General features: G+C 42.5%; 1 protein-coding gene across 1 annotated transcript; it reads left to right on the top strand.

Moving 5' to 3' along the window:
- The first annotated feature begins 3,648 nt into the window (after window positions 1-3,648).
- On the top strand, window positions 3,649-12,478 carry rpain (RPA interacting protein). Its single transcript, XM_083648539.1, has 7 exons — window positions 3,649-3,783; window positions 4,909-5,094; window positions 5,348-5,420; window positions 7,056-7,173; window positions 8,242-8,305; window positions 10,175-10,315; window positions 12,053-12,478. Exons 1-7 carry the CDS (start codon window positions 3,721-3,723, stop codon window positions 12,080-12,082), a joined length of 675 nt encoding a protein of 224 aa, XP_083504665.1. The 5' UTR covers window positions 3,649-3,720; the 3' UTR covers window positions 12,083-12,478.
- Window positions 12,479-14,187: the final 1,709 nt, after the last annotated feature.

Genomic DNA, 14,187 nt, shown 5'->3' with positions numbered 1-14,187 from the left:
GCTTCAAAATGGAAGCCTTGAAAACACCACCCCCCAGCCACACCAGCCAGCTTCACTATATCAGCTGCAAAGGCCATGCTTTCACATCATATATCGTTTGCTATAGGCTGTATAGCCTACACTGACATCTTGTTTGGTCAATTGTTGAGCAACATAATCAAAACATGTTACAAGAGGAACCTGATAAGATTGGGAAATGAGAGGTCTGCTACTCTCGAGTGATTGTATGCCTGTATATTCGTGGATGTATAGGCTAGATGTTTGGGTGAGTGTTGTGGGTTATTTCTTTTTGACCATCTGTAAAGCCAATTAATGAGGGTTGTTTGCCTGTAGCAAAACAATCCATCGTGCACGCTTTGAGACGAATTACCTTGAAATCAGTGGAGCCTGCTTGTCAAATCCATGAGTCGCACCTTGACCCCTCGCTGCCGGGCAAATGTGGCCGAATACGTGATGTGCTTGATTGAAGCGTGGTGGAGCTCGGAGCTGTCCACGGTCCTGCCGGCCGGGGCGTGAAAACGGCTCGGTCGAACGGAGGGGAGGGGAGGGGATGGCGGGGGAAGGGACTCGACGTTAAAGCCCTATAATTAATACCTGACGACGTGTTGAAATCGAACAGCGCAAGTGTCTCGCTCGTCGATGGAAGTACAGATGCGCAGCAGATGTGAAACGTGCTTCACTCGCAGTGAGTTGAAAGATGTCTTCCATTGAGAAAGCAGAACAGACACACGGTCTATACGGCCGCTATACTGCTCCCTCCATCATGATGAATAGAGCAGACACTTCAAATCAGCTCAAAGCACGAGAACACCGAGGGGGCGGGGCTGGAAAAAATGGCTACTACAGATTCCAAAAATAGACAGCACAGCAGCTTACACCTTTAGCGAAAGCAAACCCCTGTGTGTGTGTGTGTGTGTGTGTGTGTGTGTGTGTGTGTGTGTGTGTGTGTGTGTGTGTGTGTGTGTGTGTGTGTGTGTGTGTGTGTGTGTGTGTGTGTGTGTGTGTGTGAGAGAGAGAGAGCGAGAGAGAGGGGGCATCTGCAGTTATTCGGGTTGGTTGCGGGAGAGATCGCGGATGCTCTCTCTGGGAGCAGCCATTGGCCGCTGCGGGGCTCGGGGCGGGCCTATAGGAGCAGCCATTGGCCGCTGCGGGGCTCGGGGCGGGCCTATAGGAGCAGCCATTGGCCGCTGCGGGGCTCGGGGCGGGCCTATAGGAGGAGCCACTTGGCGCTGTCCGCGGTGCTGATGCTGAAGCTGCCATGCTGGCTGCTGCAGCCATCGCTGCAGCCAGTCAATTTGCAGTCAATTTGAATAGATGATTAGCTCACTGTGGCAGTAGGTGACACCTATACTGGAGATTTATGGGAAAACAGGGGGATATTCCCTCCTGAGTCTTATGGGGGTGAATTTGTCCCCATACTGACACACACACACACACACACACACACACACACACACACACACACACACACACACACACACACACACACACACACACACACACACACACACACACACACACACACAGCCTAGGAATCGAGTGCGCATAGCGCGCGAGATGACTAGTTTAAATAAAGATATATAATTTTCTAATAAAATTGTGTGTTTTTATGCAAATAACCACTATAGATGACAATCACATAGGAAAAGGATAACATTTAGAATTTTGGACGGTTTACACCGACTTTAGTTCAGGCCGGTTGAAATTCCTTTTCAGGGTCGTTCCGCGATGGCGGTGTCATTCTGCGGTTATTTTGGTGAAAGTAATTCAGAAGTAGTGTAATGAGTAAGTAACGAGTACACACACACAGTAATATTGTAAAGTAACTTGTTACTTTCAAATGAAAATGCTATTACATTTTGAAAGTAACTTGCCCAACACTGCAAATGAATAAATATTATGTGCATAATAAACAAAATTGTATTTTGAATCAATTTGGAAGTGAAATTATGATATAGTTTTTAAGTTAATAAACATGACTTTCCAATGCTATGTCTATGAATTTGTGAAGACAGTGAATAACATATAGGCCTGGGCTATATAGCCTACTGTAGGCTATATTACTAAGGCTGCTTTAGGCTATTATTACATAATTGATATGCACAAAATCAGTGTTGGGAGTAAGTAGTTACTAAGTAACTAGTTACTGTAACTTAACTACTTCTTGCAGTCACTAGTAATCTAATTACTTTTCAAATTTAGTAACTCAGTTACAGTTACTAAAATAGTAACTGGGCTAGTTACTAGTTACTTTAGGACATGAAAATAACTGAACTGAACTTCAGAGGATTATGCGGTTTCTGACCTAGTCCGTGGAGAGAGCTGCAGCTGCAGCCAGAGCCCCAAAGGCTAATGACCTTGAGTAGGCTATAAGCCTCCCCAATAAGTGAATGTTCAAAGCCAGACTGTGGCACAGTGACACTAACATAATGTGTGCATTAATAACAATCAAAGCAGACTTTTAAAAGTACCGCAAAAGTTACTGTCCCTAGTAACTAATTACTTTGAAGTAACTAGTAACTTTAAAGTAATTAAATTACTTTTTTAGAGAAGTAACTAGGTTTCTGGAGAGCCAAAGACAATGGAGTACTCGCCATAGGTTGAGGCCACGTCTCGTCATAGACGCTGGTTTAGCTGGCTCCGCCTGGCTGGGGGCGTGGTCAGGGTGGGGTAAATTCCCCCGTTCTATCCATTCAGCAAAGTTAGAATTTAGTTGATAGCCCAGCCCAGGCAGACACGATCGGGGATTTAACCACCGCAGTAAACGCACATCTGAGCAGACGTCTTGTGTTCTGCTCTAGAACCCCCAAAACATGTAGTTTAGAGCCGCAGCACCGTCTTTTGGTGAGTCAGCTCATGAGATATATGGGCGGTTTTACCCCACTCGCGCGCCAGCCGTTTAACATTTTGTGGGCGTTCCCAGACATGCGGACTGTCTCTATGTGAAATCTTATGATCAATGTCCATGTCTTTCCCAGCACAGGCAGCAGAGATGCTTCAACTGTTGTACTCGATCCTCCATTATCGACAACAGCGGACAGACAACTAGCGTTATAACTATTATTCCATCAACTGGCCATTTGTTTGAAATGTAAAGCTTCTATATTGGCTTAAAATATGCGAGATTGTGAATCCGCAATGTTTCTACAAGAACTTCTTCAAAAACTTCGTTTGGTACGTCCATCTTTTGTTTTGTTGTTTGCCGTTTTATTTTCTGATTCGTTGTGTCTAATTGTCAACGTTGTTAACGAGCTATTTCCGCTGTTACTTCCTGTCTAGGGCCGGAACCAGGCAGGGTGACAAAATCACTTGTGAACGGAGGCCAGGCATGGATGTATTAAAAGAACGGAGGCCAGGCTCTGGCCTGGTGTTGCGAGGTTAGGTTAGGGTAAAATATCAGGGTAAGCCAATCAGAGGCAGAGTATGGCGAACGCGTTTATCTAGTGACAAATTCAATTCATTTCAGACTTATTTTCTAAGGCTATGTATGTACTTTCCATAGACTGTAGGTACTTTCTGTCAACTTCAGGGCGATGCGGTAGCGCTAAAACTACACTACCCAGCATGCAATCGGGCGACGCACGCATAAACTTCCGGGGCGCGGGGTTAAAAGCAAAAGCTGAAATGTTTTATTTTGGCAGTCTACTTCTCAAACCGGTATCCACATTGATTGATTGAACAAGCGTTTTGTATGTATATTTCTGCTGACAGCACTTTATAATGGACAGGCACCGTTCTCTTTATAAGGGGACGACTCCGCCATGGAAAGAAACCTACCGAAGGGTGAGAATGTAGGCGAAATAAACTCAGTGTGCTAGCGAGTTAGCTAACGCTAGCTAGCTTGTCATGTTGACCTATCAGAATCAGAATCAGAATCAGAATCAGAAAGACTAATGATCCCCGGGGGGAATCATACGTAACGTACGCAGGTCTGGAAAGTCTGGAAAAGTATTCGAAAATGAATCTGGCCATTTCCAGGTCTTGAATAGTTTGGGAATTTGAAATGTCTGGAAAAGTGTGGACAATGTTGTAGCTTTTGTGTTGTTTTAGAGCCACTGTTCTGTCGATTTCTACTACCCGTCGAGAACTGCTACTTTGTGATTCTGCGCGTGCGCAAAGTGACGGGAGCATTATTTGATAGGATGTTACTGGACTATCAAATTATGCTACCCCTGAAATATTGATTTAAAATTGATAAAATGGGATGTTGAGTATTTGATCCATCAAAATACACTACCCATGACATAAAAAGTAGCATTTTTTGATAGGGTAGCGCGAATCGATAGACAGACCCTATCGGTTTATGCGGCGGTAGCATTTTTCGACAAAGCAGCAAAAATCGACGTTTTGTTCAATTGAATTGAATTGTTCAGATAGCGTTAGGACGATGCTCTTGGACGAATCAGCGTGACGTCACAACAACAACAAACCCCCCAGAAATGCGGAAGCCCGCAGCAGTGTGGACTAAACTAAAGTTAACTAGTTGAGTTGTGCCAACATCACTTATATTTTGACATTCTGAGTGAGAGCAGAAGTAGCTCAAGAGTTTGATGTATAATATATGCATGTCAGCATGCATTATATCAAATACCCAGCAAAATCAAATCCAGTCAAGAACATAGTCTTCCTGGAAACATATGAAGTTAAATGGAAAGCATGTAGGAACCATGCCAATCATCTCACATTTTCTGATATCTTGTCACTGTGAAGAACGATGATGATGATATGATGTAGTTAGCAGGGACAAGATGTCTTCTGCGTAAATCGTATTGAATCTTCAAAACAAATCAAGGTCTGGGAAAAGTATGGAATTTTTAATAAAAAAAATGCATAGGGGAACCCTGTGTTCATGTTTTGAGAAACGCACGTCTGTCATCATACTGTTGTGTTCTCTTATGTGTTTACTAGCGCTGTGTGGACAGGCTGAAAAGCAGTCGTTCGCGGCTGTTGGAGAAGTATCGTCAGATGGGGGAGAGCCAGCAGCGGTGTGGCTCCAGCAGCATCGTCCAGGAGGTGATGGAGGAGGAGTGGACTGTCCTGCAGGCAGAGGACTGGGGGCTGCCCTCCCTGTGGGGGGCCCAAGGCTTGGGAGAGGTCAGCTGATATTTATCTTGTCCCCCATGTGGATGAACTACCAGCCTCAATATCGTACATGTTGCTCTTTGCATAGGACAGAAAACTCCAGGCTGAATAGTGCCCTCTACTTGTCACCTTTTAAGTCATTTTTTCAATGCCTTGCCAAGTGACACCATCCTGACGCTAATACCGCCCCCATCTGGTAGCGTCAGGTTAAAGTGACAGACACAGTAGGTAGACACGTCAAACGGCATCTTCCTTTTCGGTGCAGATGCTCAGTGTCATGAAGGAGTTTGATGAACTGGCGGTGCTGGAGGAAATCCAACAGGAGCTCCTGTCTCAAGGTAAGAACCAAACCAGGTGCACTGCAAACCATTGTTGTAGTCAAGTCACTATATCTCCAGTCAAAAGTTGAGTCTCCGGTCCCAAGTGTTCGAGTCCAAGTCACCAATAAGAGTCAGTCGAGTCTGAGTCAAGTCCCCGTTACCTGAGTTCAGGTCCGGAGTTAGCCTACTGAACATGAGTGTGAATTAGAGATGTAACGGTATGAAAATTTCACATCACGATTATCGTGACCAAAATTATCACGGTTATCGTATTAACGGTTTGTTAAAATGTGCTGAAAATGTTCAAAAAGTACAGAGACTCACTGAAATCATTTCACCAAGTTTTATCTTGAAAACTCAGACCCAAATTTTTTTGAAACGGTACACTTATCGTAAGGAATTTTACCACGCATGGAGGTGGAACACACGTGCCCGCCCTTGCATGAAATTGAATAATGTCATATAGCTAGCTTATCACCATCTTATGGTAAATTATTAGGGACTATTACAAAAAAACGTTATAAATTAAGTCTCAGTCCTCATCTCCAACTTCCGAGTTCGAATGGTGATGTCCGAGACTGAGTCATCAGTCGAGTCACAAGTCCTGAAAATGTGTCCAGGACGAGTCCGGATCAACTGCAACACTGCTGCAAACATGTGGGAGCTGATCCCTGACTAAACACACATGCTTTTTTCTTCTGTCCATCATTAACACACACATGCTTTTTATGCCTCCGCCGGCGACAGCCAGGCCGGAGGCATGGATTCGGGTTGTCCGTCCGTCCATCTGATGTTTGTTAAAGCAATATCTGAGGAACACCTTGACGGAATTTCATCAAATTTGCCTCAAACATCGACTTGGACGCAAGGATGAACTGATTAGATTTTGGTGATCAAAGGTCAAGGTCACTGTGACCTCTCGAACGCCATTTTCAAGCTTGTTAACGCGATATCTCAGGAATGCCTTGATGGAATTTCTTCAAATTGCCCTCAAATGTCCACTTGGACGCAAGGATGAACCGATTAGATTTTGGTGGTCAAAGTTCAAGGTCACTGTGACCTCACGACCGCTCATTTAATGCTCGTTAACGCGATATCTCAGGAACGCCTTGACGGAATTTCATCCAATTTTCCTCAAACGTCGACTTGGACTCAAGGATGAACTAATTCGATTTTGGTGGTCAAAGGACAAAGGTTGAGGTCACTGTGACCTCACTAACGCCATTTCCAAGCTTGTTAACGCAATATCTCAACAACGCCTTGACGGAATCTCTTCCAATTTGCCTCAAACGTCCACTTGGATTCAAGGATGAACTGATTAGATTGGTGGTCAAAGTTCAAGGTTACTGTGACATCACAACCGCTCGTTTCATGCTCATTGACGTGATATTTACATTGATGATTACATTTTGGTGGTCAAAGGTCAAGGCCACTGTCACCTCAGGAATGCCATTTTCAAGCTTGGTAACGCCATATCTCAGTAACACCTTGACGAAATTTCTTCACATTTGGCTCAAACATCAGTCTGGACGAACATGCATGTCGACTTGCTCACTTGTTGGCGGAGGCATATATCCGCGGTGCGGTCGTTCTAGTTTCTTCTGTAGAGCTGTCCATCATGACTAAACACACACATGCTTTTTTCTTCTGTAGAGCTGTCCATCATTGAAGAGTATGAGAGAAACCTGCAGTTTGAGGAGCGCTACATATCATCCATTGTTGAAGAGATGGAAGGAGAAGAGATGCAAATTATTTGCCCCATATGTCACATGTGAGTCTGAATCTAAAGACTTGATCACTACAGCATAGAATCTTGACAAAGGCGGCTGTCTTTCTTTGTATAGGTCTACACAGGTGACAGTCTCAGGGATATGACAGGACTGTCTCAGAGACAGGACTGTCTCAGAGACAGGACTGTCTCAGAGACAGTCCTGTCATATCGGCAGGAATGTTCGTTACGGGCTGATGCTGATATTTCATTTAAAGCCTTCATTGGGTGATACTGATGACGTGTCGATATCATGGTGCATCCCTAAATCTAATGCTAAATTAAGATATTCCAAAGCAGTGGTCTAAATCTAATGCTAAACTAAGATATTTAAAAGCAGTGGTCTAAATCTAATGCTAAACTAACATATTCCAAAGCAGTGGTCTAAATCTAATGCTAAATTAAGATATTCCAAAGCAGTGGTCTAAATCTAATGCTAAACTAAGATATTTAAAAGCAGTGGTCTAAATCTAATGCTAAACTAACATATTCCAAAGCAGTGGTCTAAATCTAATGCTAAATTAAGATATTCCAAAGCAGTGGTCTAAATCTAATGCTAAACTAAGATATTCCAAAGCAGTGGTCTAAATCTAATGCTAAACTAACATATTCCAAAGCAGTGGTCTAAATCTAATGCTAAATTAAGATATTCCAAAGCAGTGGTCTAAATCTAATGCTAAACTAACATATTCCAAAGCAGTGGTCTAAATCTAATGCTAAATTAAGATATTCCAAAGCAGTGGTCTAAATCTAATGCTAAACTAAGATATTTAAAAGCAGTGGTCTAAATCTAATGCTAAACTAAGATATTCCAAAGCAGTGGTCTAAATCTAATGTAAACTAAGATATTCCAAAGCAGTGGTCTAAATCTAATGCTAAACTAAGATATTCCAAAGCAGTGGTCTAAATCTAATGTAAACTAAGATATTCCAAAGCAGTGGTCTAAATCTAACGTAAACTAAGATATTCCAAAGCAGTGGTCAGTGCGGTTAACATTTGTTATTGATGGAGTTTGAAAGCGATCGTGTTTTGTGCAAGTTCACTTACTACTTACCCGCTTGTGTCCTGCAGGAACAACTTGACAATCAACAGCCATTTCACCTCCTGCCCCTGTGGACTGTACATCAACACCAGGGTTTGTTTGAACCTCTGCTCCTCTAGAATGACACACAAATAGGAGAAGATGGTTTGATTGAAATAAGTTATGGGTTTACTTTTGTCTGTTTATGAAAAGGAATTCGTGGGATACTCAAATCAACTCTCAATAACTGTCAAACTATTCATCATTCATCTAGTTTGACAGTTATTGAGAGTTGATTTGAGTTAACGAGTTATTCATTTGAGTTAGTGTGGACCAGTGATGTCACTGGTCCACACTTTAACACTCAATAACTGTCAAATTAAATGACAGACTTCAAAACAGTTTACAGTTTTCTGATATACTACTGATGTTCTAATGATACAAAGCTGGTTGAAAATGGGCAGAGTGTTCCTTTAAAAGAATAGTCATCTATCCGTGCCGTGCTTTCCCCTGGTGCGTTTTTTTTTTTATTCTTTTTTTTTTTACATAGAAATCTTGTCTAGTTCAGCTTTAAGACCTTTACACACCAAGAGCGATGCGAGTAAACATTATGAAAATTCTAAATAATTCGCAGGCAAATAATTAAAAAACTCCATTGCTTTTGATGAGAGGAGAGAGCATGGGGACTTCCACTGCTTGGCCCAGGAGCGATACCACTTTCTGGCCTACTTCAGGATGTCTGTGGGACAGTTTGAAGCTAGCAGAGGGCGGCTAGCTGTTTGTCTCAGGTCAAATATCATAACTGAAATAAGTCCAGTTTGAACACAGTACCAGCAGTGCATATTTGGCGAGCTTAGCGGATTTGTCATGCTCATTCAAAATGTGTGGATCACTTGGTGGTTTCATAATACAGACATTGATTTCTGTCTGAGCAAGTTTGTAGGTGCGACTGGCGTTCTAGGTCCTATGGTTCCCAATACCCACAGACGCATAACCAGCCTAGCTGCATATCTAGTTCGTCATTCCATCACAGTATCATTGTTTACGGCGTGTGTCCATATAGCTTATTTTTCTGACAGTGAAACGCTGGAAGTACGCTGGGAAGCGCAGATCCCAGCGCACAAAATATTAAAGGGCCCATATTTTGCTAATATAACGTATTATTATTTTATTGTTGGGAGCAGATTGGGAGCCAGCGCACAAAACAGTCAGAGCGCTCTGAAAATAGACGCTGGGCACAGCACACTTTCTCTAGACGTCCGTATGCGCCTGCATATGCTCTCCCCTCATTGGAAACAACTGAAAAAATACGCTGGGCCTAGGGATGGATCCGATCCAATATCGTATCGGGTGCTGATATTGGTACTAATTCATAAATCTGATCGGATCGAAATTGATTTTTTTTTTTTTTTTACAATTCCAGCGTGGGCTGTAATTTGCCCATGTATAATAGTATCCTTCTTTGCCTTGTATATTTTCTTAATTTTGTCTGCTTTTTGCAAGCTATATTTAAAAAAAAAAATCTTTAATTGGCCAAATCTTTGTCTATACTGTATATTCAAGAGAAATATTGGTATCGGCATAATATCGGTATCGGCAGATATCCAAATTCAGGTATCGGGATCGGAAGTGAAAAAATGTGGATCGGTGCATCCCTAGCTGGGGCTGAGGAAATATTATGATCATACACTAATTATTATACACATTATTTTGTCTGTTTATCTATGTAAATCTGTTCATGTCGCAGGTGAAAACCCGCAAAAATCGACCTTGATCCGGAAAAATATGTGCCGCAATAATCTGGCTCAGTGACATTTGGCCGTTGATATGCACGGTTGCATTGACTGGATATATAGGTGTCAATAAATGGCTCTTGGTGTGTGAGGGTCTTTAGAACAAGGCTTCTTAAACCTTTCCAGGCCAGGGACCCAAATTCGTCTTAGTCTCATACTTGGGCTCATTAACGCGTACTACTGTGTTCAGCAACAGAACGTGACTGCAGAGGTGGTGCGCTGTCTTCTGGAGTCCAGGGTGTCGGAGCACATGGAGAAGTGCCTCCACAACCCCGTCTTCTCCACAGCCACCAGCACAGAAGGCTCCTCCAACCTGCTCATAAGCTGCAAGGTACGACTGCAACACCACCATGTCGTTTGTCATGTCATGTGATTTAAAATAGTCTCTTATGTGTTCAGTGGGTGGTGATGCTGTTGTCTCTTGTTATGTGTTCAGTGGGTGGTGATGCTGTTTAGGGATGCATCGATTATAAATTTTGATGTACGATTATAGTCTGAGAAAAAACCACGATTATCACGGTTTCACGATTATTGTTATGGACGTATAAAAATCACATGAGCATTCTCTAAATAGAGGTTTTATTGTATTTCCCCCACAATCTTAACAGTTGCTGCCTTCCGGAATACTAATGCACGATATGGATTTTTACAGCCGATAGTATAGGCCTACGCTAACCGATAAATATTCTCCTGGCCAATAACCGATACGATAAACATACTATGTTACTTTTTTCACATTTTTGTATTTAAAAAAATAAGTTCTTAACCTGTATTTTATGCACACCTGGGATTAAAAAAAGAAGAAAGGGCAGATGTAGTGAGCAAAGATGGATGATTTAATATTCCATGGCTCTGACCTAATCAAATCTAACTGACATCACTATTGTGAACATAAAACAAACAACATTTCTGATATAATATGATTGTATTAGTAAAGTGTATCACCAATAGTCAATACAAAAAATATTTTATTATTATTTTATAGAAGCGAAAGCCTATAGCTGCTTAGTCTGCAGAAAAAAACACAAAAGGCATAGTAACTTAGACTCTTATTGGCATGTTACTGGCAACTAAATGTGCCGTCTGAAATGAATTTTGCATTGGGGTCAGTTCTATTGAAGTGATGATGGGGCAGGCATGGAAAGCCTCACTATAAGCCATCATGTGTCGTTTCACTTTTTACTGGAAAATGCTCCCTCTGGATTAAAGGACACTCTGTGGTGTTGACTGGTGTTTTGTTATGTAAATGTGCGCATTTGTTTTCCTTGTCTCAGTCAGATCATGACTGCCAAGCAGCTAGCTACGTTAGCTTCACGTTATTAGGCCTACATGTAACGTTAGCCGGTTGCTTTTGGAGTTGACACAAACCCTTGATGTTTCTTTTCGTGTAAAGCATGCGGTTCTCTATGGTTTAGGCCAGCGCTGGGAGCATGAAGTGCTTTAAATGCGGGGATGTTTGGTCACAACGAGCTTGAGGAACTATGTACGCTAGGCCATGGCCAGCTAGCTAACATTAGCCACAACAGCTAACGTTAACGTCAATGACTGTATGTTAACGCTAAACAAATCCGCTGCCTCCTCTCCACGTTTGGTTTAACGTAACACCAGCTCAGACTTTCCCCTCATCTCAGAAACCTTGCGGGACATGTATTGCAACATTTATGTTGGGCTGGCATCCATGGCTAGGCTACAGACTGGCTACTACTGGGAGACATGGCAGCTGCCTGTGTTTGGTGCCTCCGCTAAATAGTCCGTGCGGAAACGAAGCGAGAGAGACAGGTTCCTCTCCTTCCAGCGCCGTCTGCGCCGCATGGGAGTTTAAACTGACGGACTGTTGTGAAACAAAACACTCGGTGTAGCGCAGCCTCTGCGGTTATATAACCGTGATGTTTTAAATCGCGGTTAATAGTCAAACCGGTTAACCCCTGCATCCCTAATGCTGTTGTCTCTTGTTATGTGTTCAGTGGGTGATGATGATGTCTCTTGTTATGTGTTCAGTGGGTGATGTGATGCTGTTGTCTCTTGTTATGTGTTCAGTGGGTGATGATGCTGTTGTCTCTTGTTTCAGGCTTGTGACTACCTGTCCATCGTTCTGTGAGAAGCAGCAGCTGCCATCATGGCTGATTTGAGTTGTCTTGTCATTTCCATGGATTCTGTATATTTTGTGAAATAAAGGCTATTTTTTATATTTCTTGTACCGTAAATTCCGGACTATAAGCCGCGGCTTTTTTCCCGTTTTTTTGCCTTTTTTGCCCCCTGCGGCTTATATAACGGTGCGTCTTATCTATGGATTTTTTCCAAAAAAAAAAAAAAATCTCTCTTTTTTTAGCACTCTTTCTAACTATAAATCCACTTCTGTTTTAATTTCCTCTCTTGCCCTCTTTTAACAACATAACATAACATAACATAACACAACACAGGTAAGCAGAAAGAAAAAGACGAAGCAATCACGCCATGAATGAGGAAATGACTCACCTGCTGGAGGCTGGAGATACACGCTTGGGCTAAACTTTTACTCCGTGAAACACTATCGATTAAGTCCGACATCGCTCAGAGGTTTTGAGCAGCTTGAAAACAAGTTTGAAAACGTGCAGAAGTCCATCCACTCACTCACTAAAGAAACTAAGGCAACCGTGAACAGAGTTTATAATGCGGTAAAGCGCATCCGCGCACTGGAGGACAAAAACAACACAGTGAGTCCGAAAATGGATAAAATGCAAAATCGAAACCCTGCACACGCAGGTTGATGACTTAATCAGCAGGAGTAAAAGAAATAACATTCGCCTGATCAATGTAAAAGAGGAGCTGAGATCGGTGACATGGACGCTTTCGTGGCAAAATCCTGTGTTACATCCTGGACCTGAAGGAAGGCGAGAAACCACCAGAGGTGGACAGGGCACACCGGGCGCCTCGGCCACGTCCAGACCCCGGCCTGCCACCGAGGGCCATCTTCATCTGCCTACTCCGCTGGCCCGACCGTCAACTCATCCTCCAGGCTGCGGGGAAGAAGCCCCTCACCTGGGAGGGTACGCGCTTTTTCGTCCGGGCAGGACCTCTCCGCGTTGGTGCAACAGAAACGCGCAACATACAACAGCATCATCGAGTCAATGGATATCGCTTTGGCGTACTGTACCCAGCGAGACTCGTCATAACCAGACCGGACTATCTGTAGCACTCTTTCTAACTATAAATCCACTTCTGTTTTAATTTCCTCTCTTGCCCTCTTTTCACCACACCGCGGACACTGTGTGCCCAGCGGCGGAACAAGAGCTCAAAGTGAAACTGCCGAATATCTTTTGAGTTGGACTGGTCAATAGTACTGTGAGTAACTAAAATAAAAAAATAAAAAACGGAATTCTCTCTTCTTTAGCACTCTTTCTAACTATAAATCCACTTCTGTTTTAATTTCCTCTCTTGCCCTCTTTTCACCACACCGCGGACACTGTGTGCACTGTAAAAAAAACAAAAAATACCACAATGTGTGATTTTGTCTGGGGATTAGTGACCTGACTTTTGTTTTGTTGAAATGTTAATAAATGGGAGCTTCCCCAAACAGCGATCTCTTTCCCGACATTCCTCTCTGTGCACGAACCCTTTCATATGGTAATTAAACATCAAAACACCCGCGGCTTATAGACCGGTGCGGCTTATAGAAGAAAAAAATAGTCACCTTTGAAGGTGCGGCTTATAGACCGGTGCGTCTTATAGTCCGGAATTTACGGTACATCTATTTTTTTTCTTTTCCTTTTTTCTTAATTTCTTACTGGTGGGCATAGTGTAGCTATGGTAATTTCAGCATTGCTTTGTTTGTATATATAATGTAATAAACTATTCCAGTATATTTACATTGAAAATAAGTAAACAAAATGGAAACTGATTACATTTACAGTAGAGCAATTATGGGCAAATGAGTACATGATTGTATCGTGAACCCTATCAAATATTTTTGTTGACATGTTTGCGGTTATATATATGTATATATATATATATATATATATATACTGAATACCAACAGAAGAATATTGCAGGGGATTTTGTCACATTTTTTGGGGGCGCTACCCACACGGTTAGCTGTGTTGCTCATTCCACGAATGCACGATCCTTACAAGTTGTACCTTGTTGTAAAGGTGACTAATCAGGCTTTCCAACGATATAAAATACAATACCAAATTGTATTATTAAAGGGGAGAAATAATCGACCGA

This window comes from Poromitra crassiceps (assembly GCF_964638095.1).
Source record: "Poromitra crassiceps genome assembly, chromosome: 13".
Taxonomy (NCBI): Eukaryota; Metazoa; Chordata; class Actinopteri; order Beryciformes; family Melamphaidae; genus Poromitra; species Poromitra crassiceps.
The sequence above is the reverse complement of the archived record's forward strand: the minus strand, read 5'-3'. Positions and strand labels throughout refer to the sequence as shown.

Excerpts from the sequence above, each read along its gene's own strand:
- rpain (XM_083648539.1), top strand. The coding sequence starts at position 3,721 with ATGGACAGGCACCGTTCTCTTTATAAGGGGACGACTCCGCCATGGAAA. Across the intron at positions 3,784-4,908 it reads GGAAAGAAACCTACCGAAGG|CGCTGTGTGGACAGGCTGAA; the intron begins GTGAGAATGTAG and ends TGTGTTTACTAG. Across the intron at positions 5,421-7,055 it reads ACAGGAGCTCCTGTCTCAAG|AGCTGTCCATCATTGAAGAG; the intron begins GTAAGAACCAAA and ends TTTCTTCTGTAG.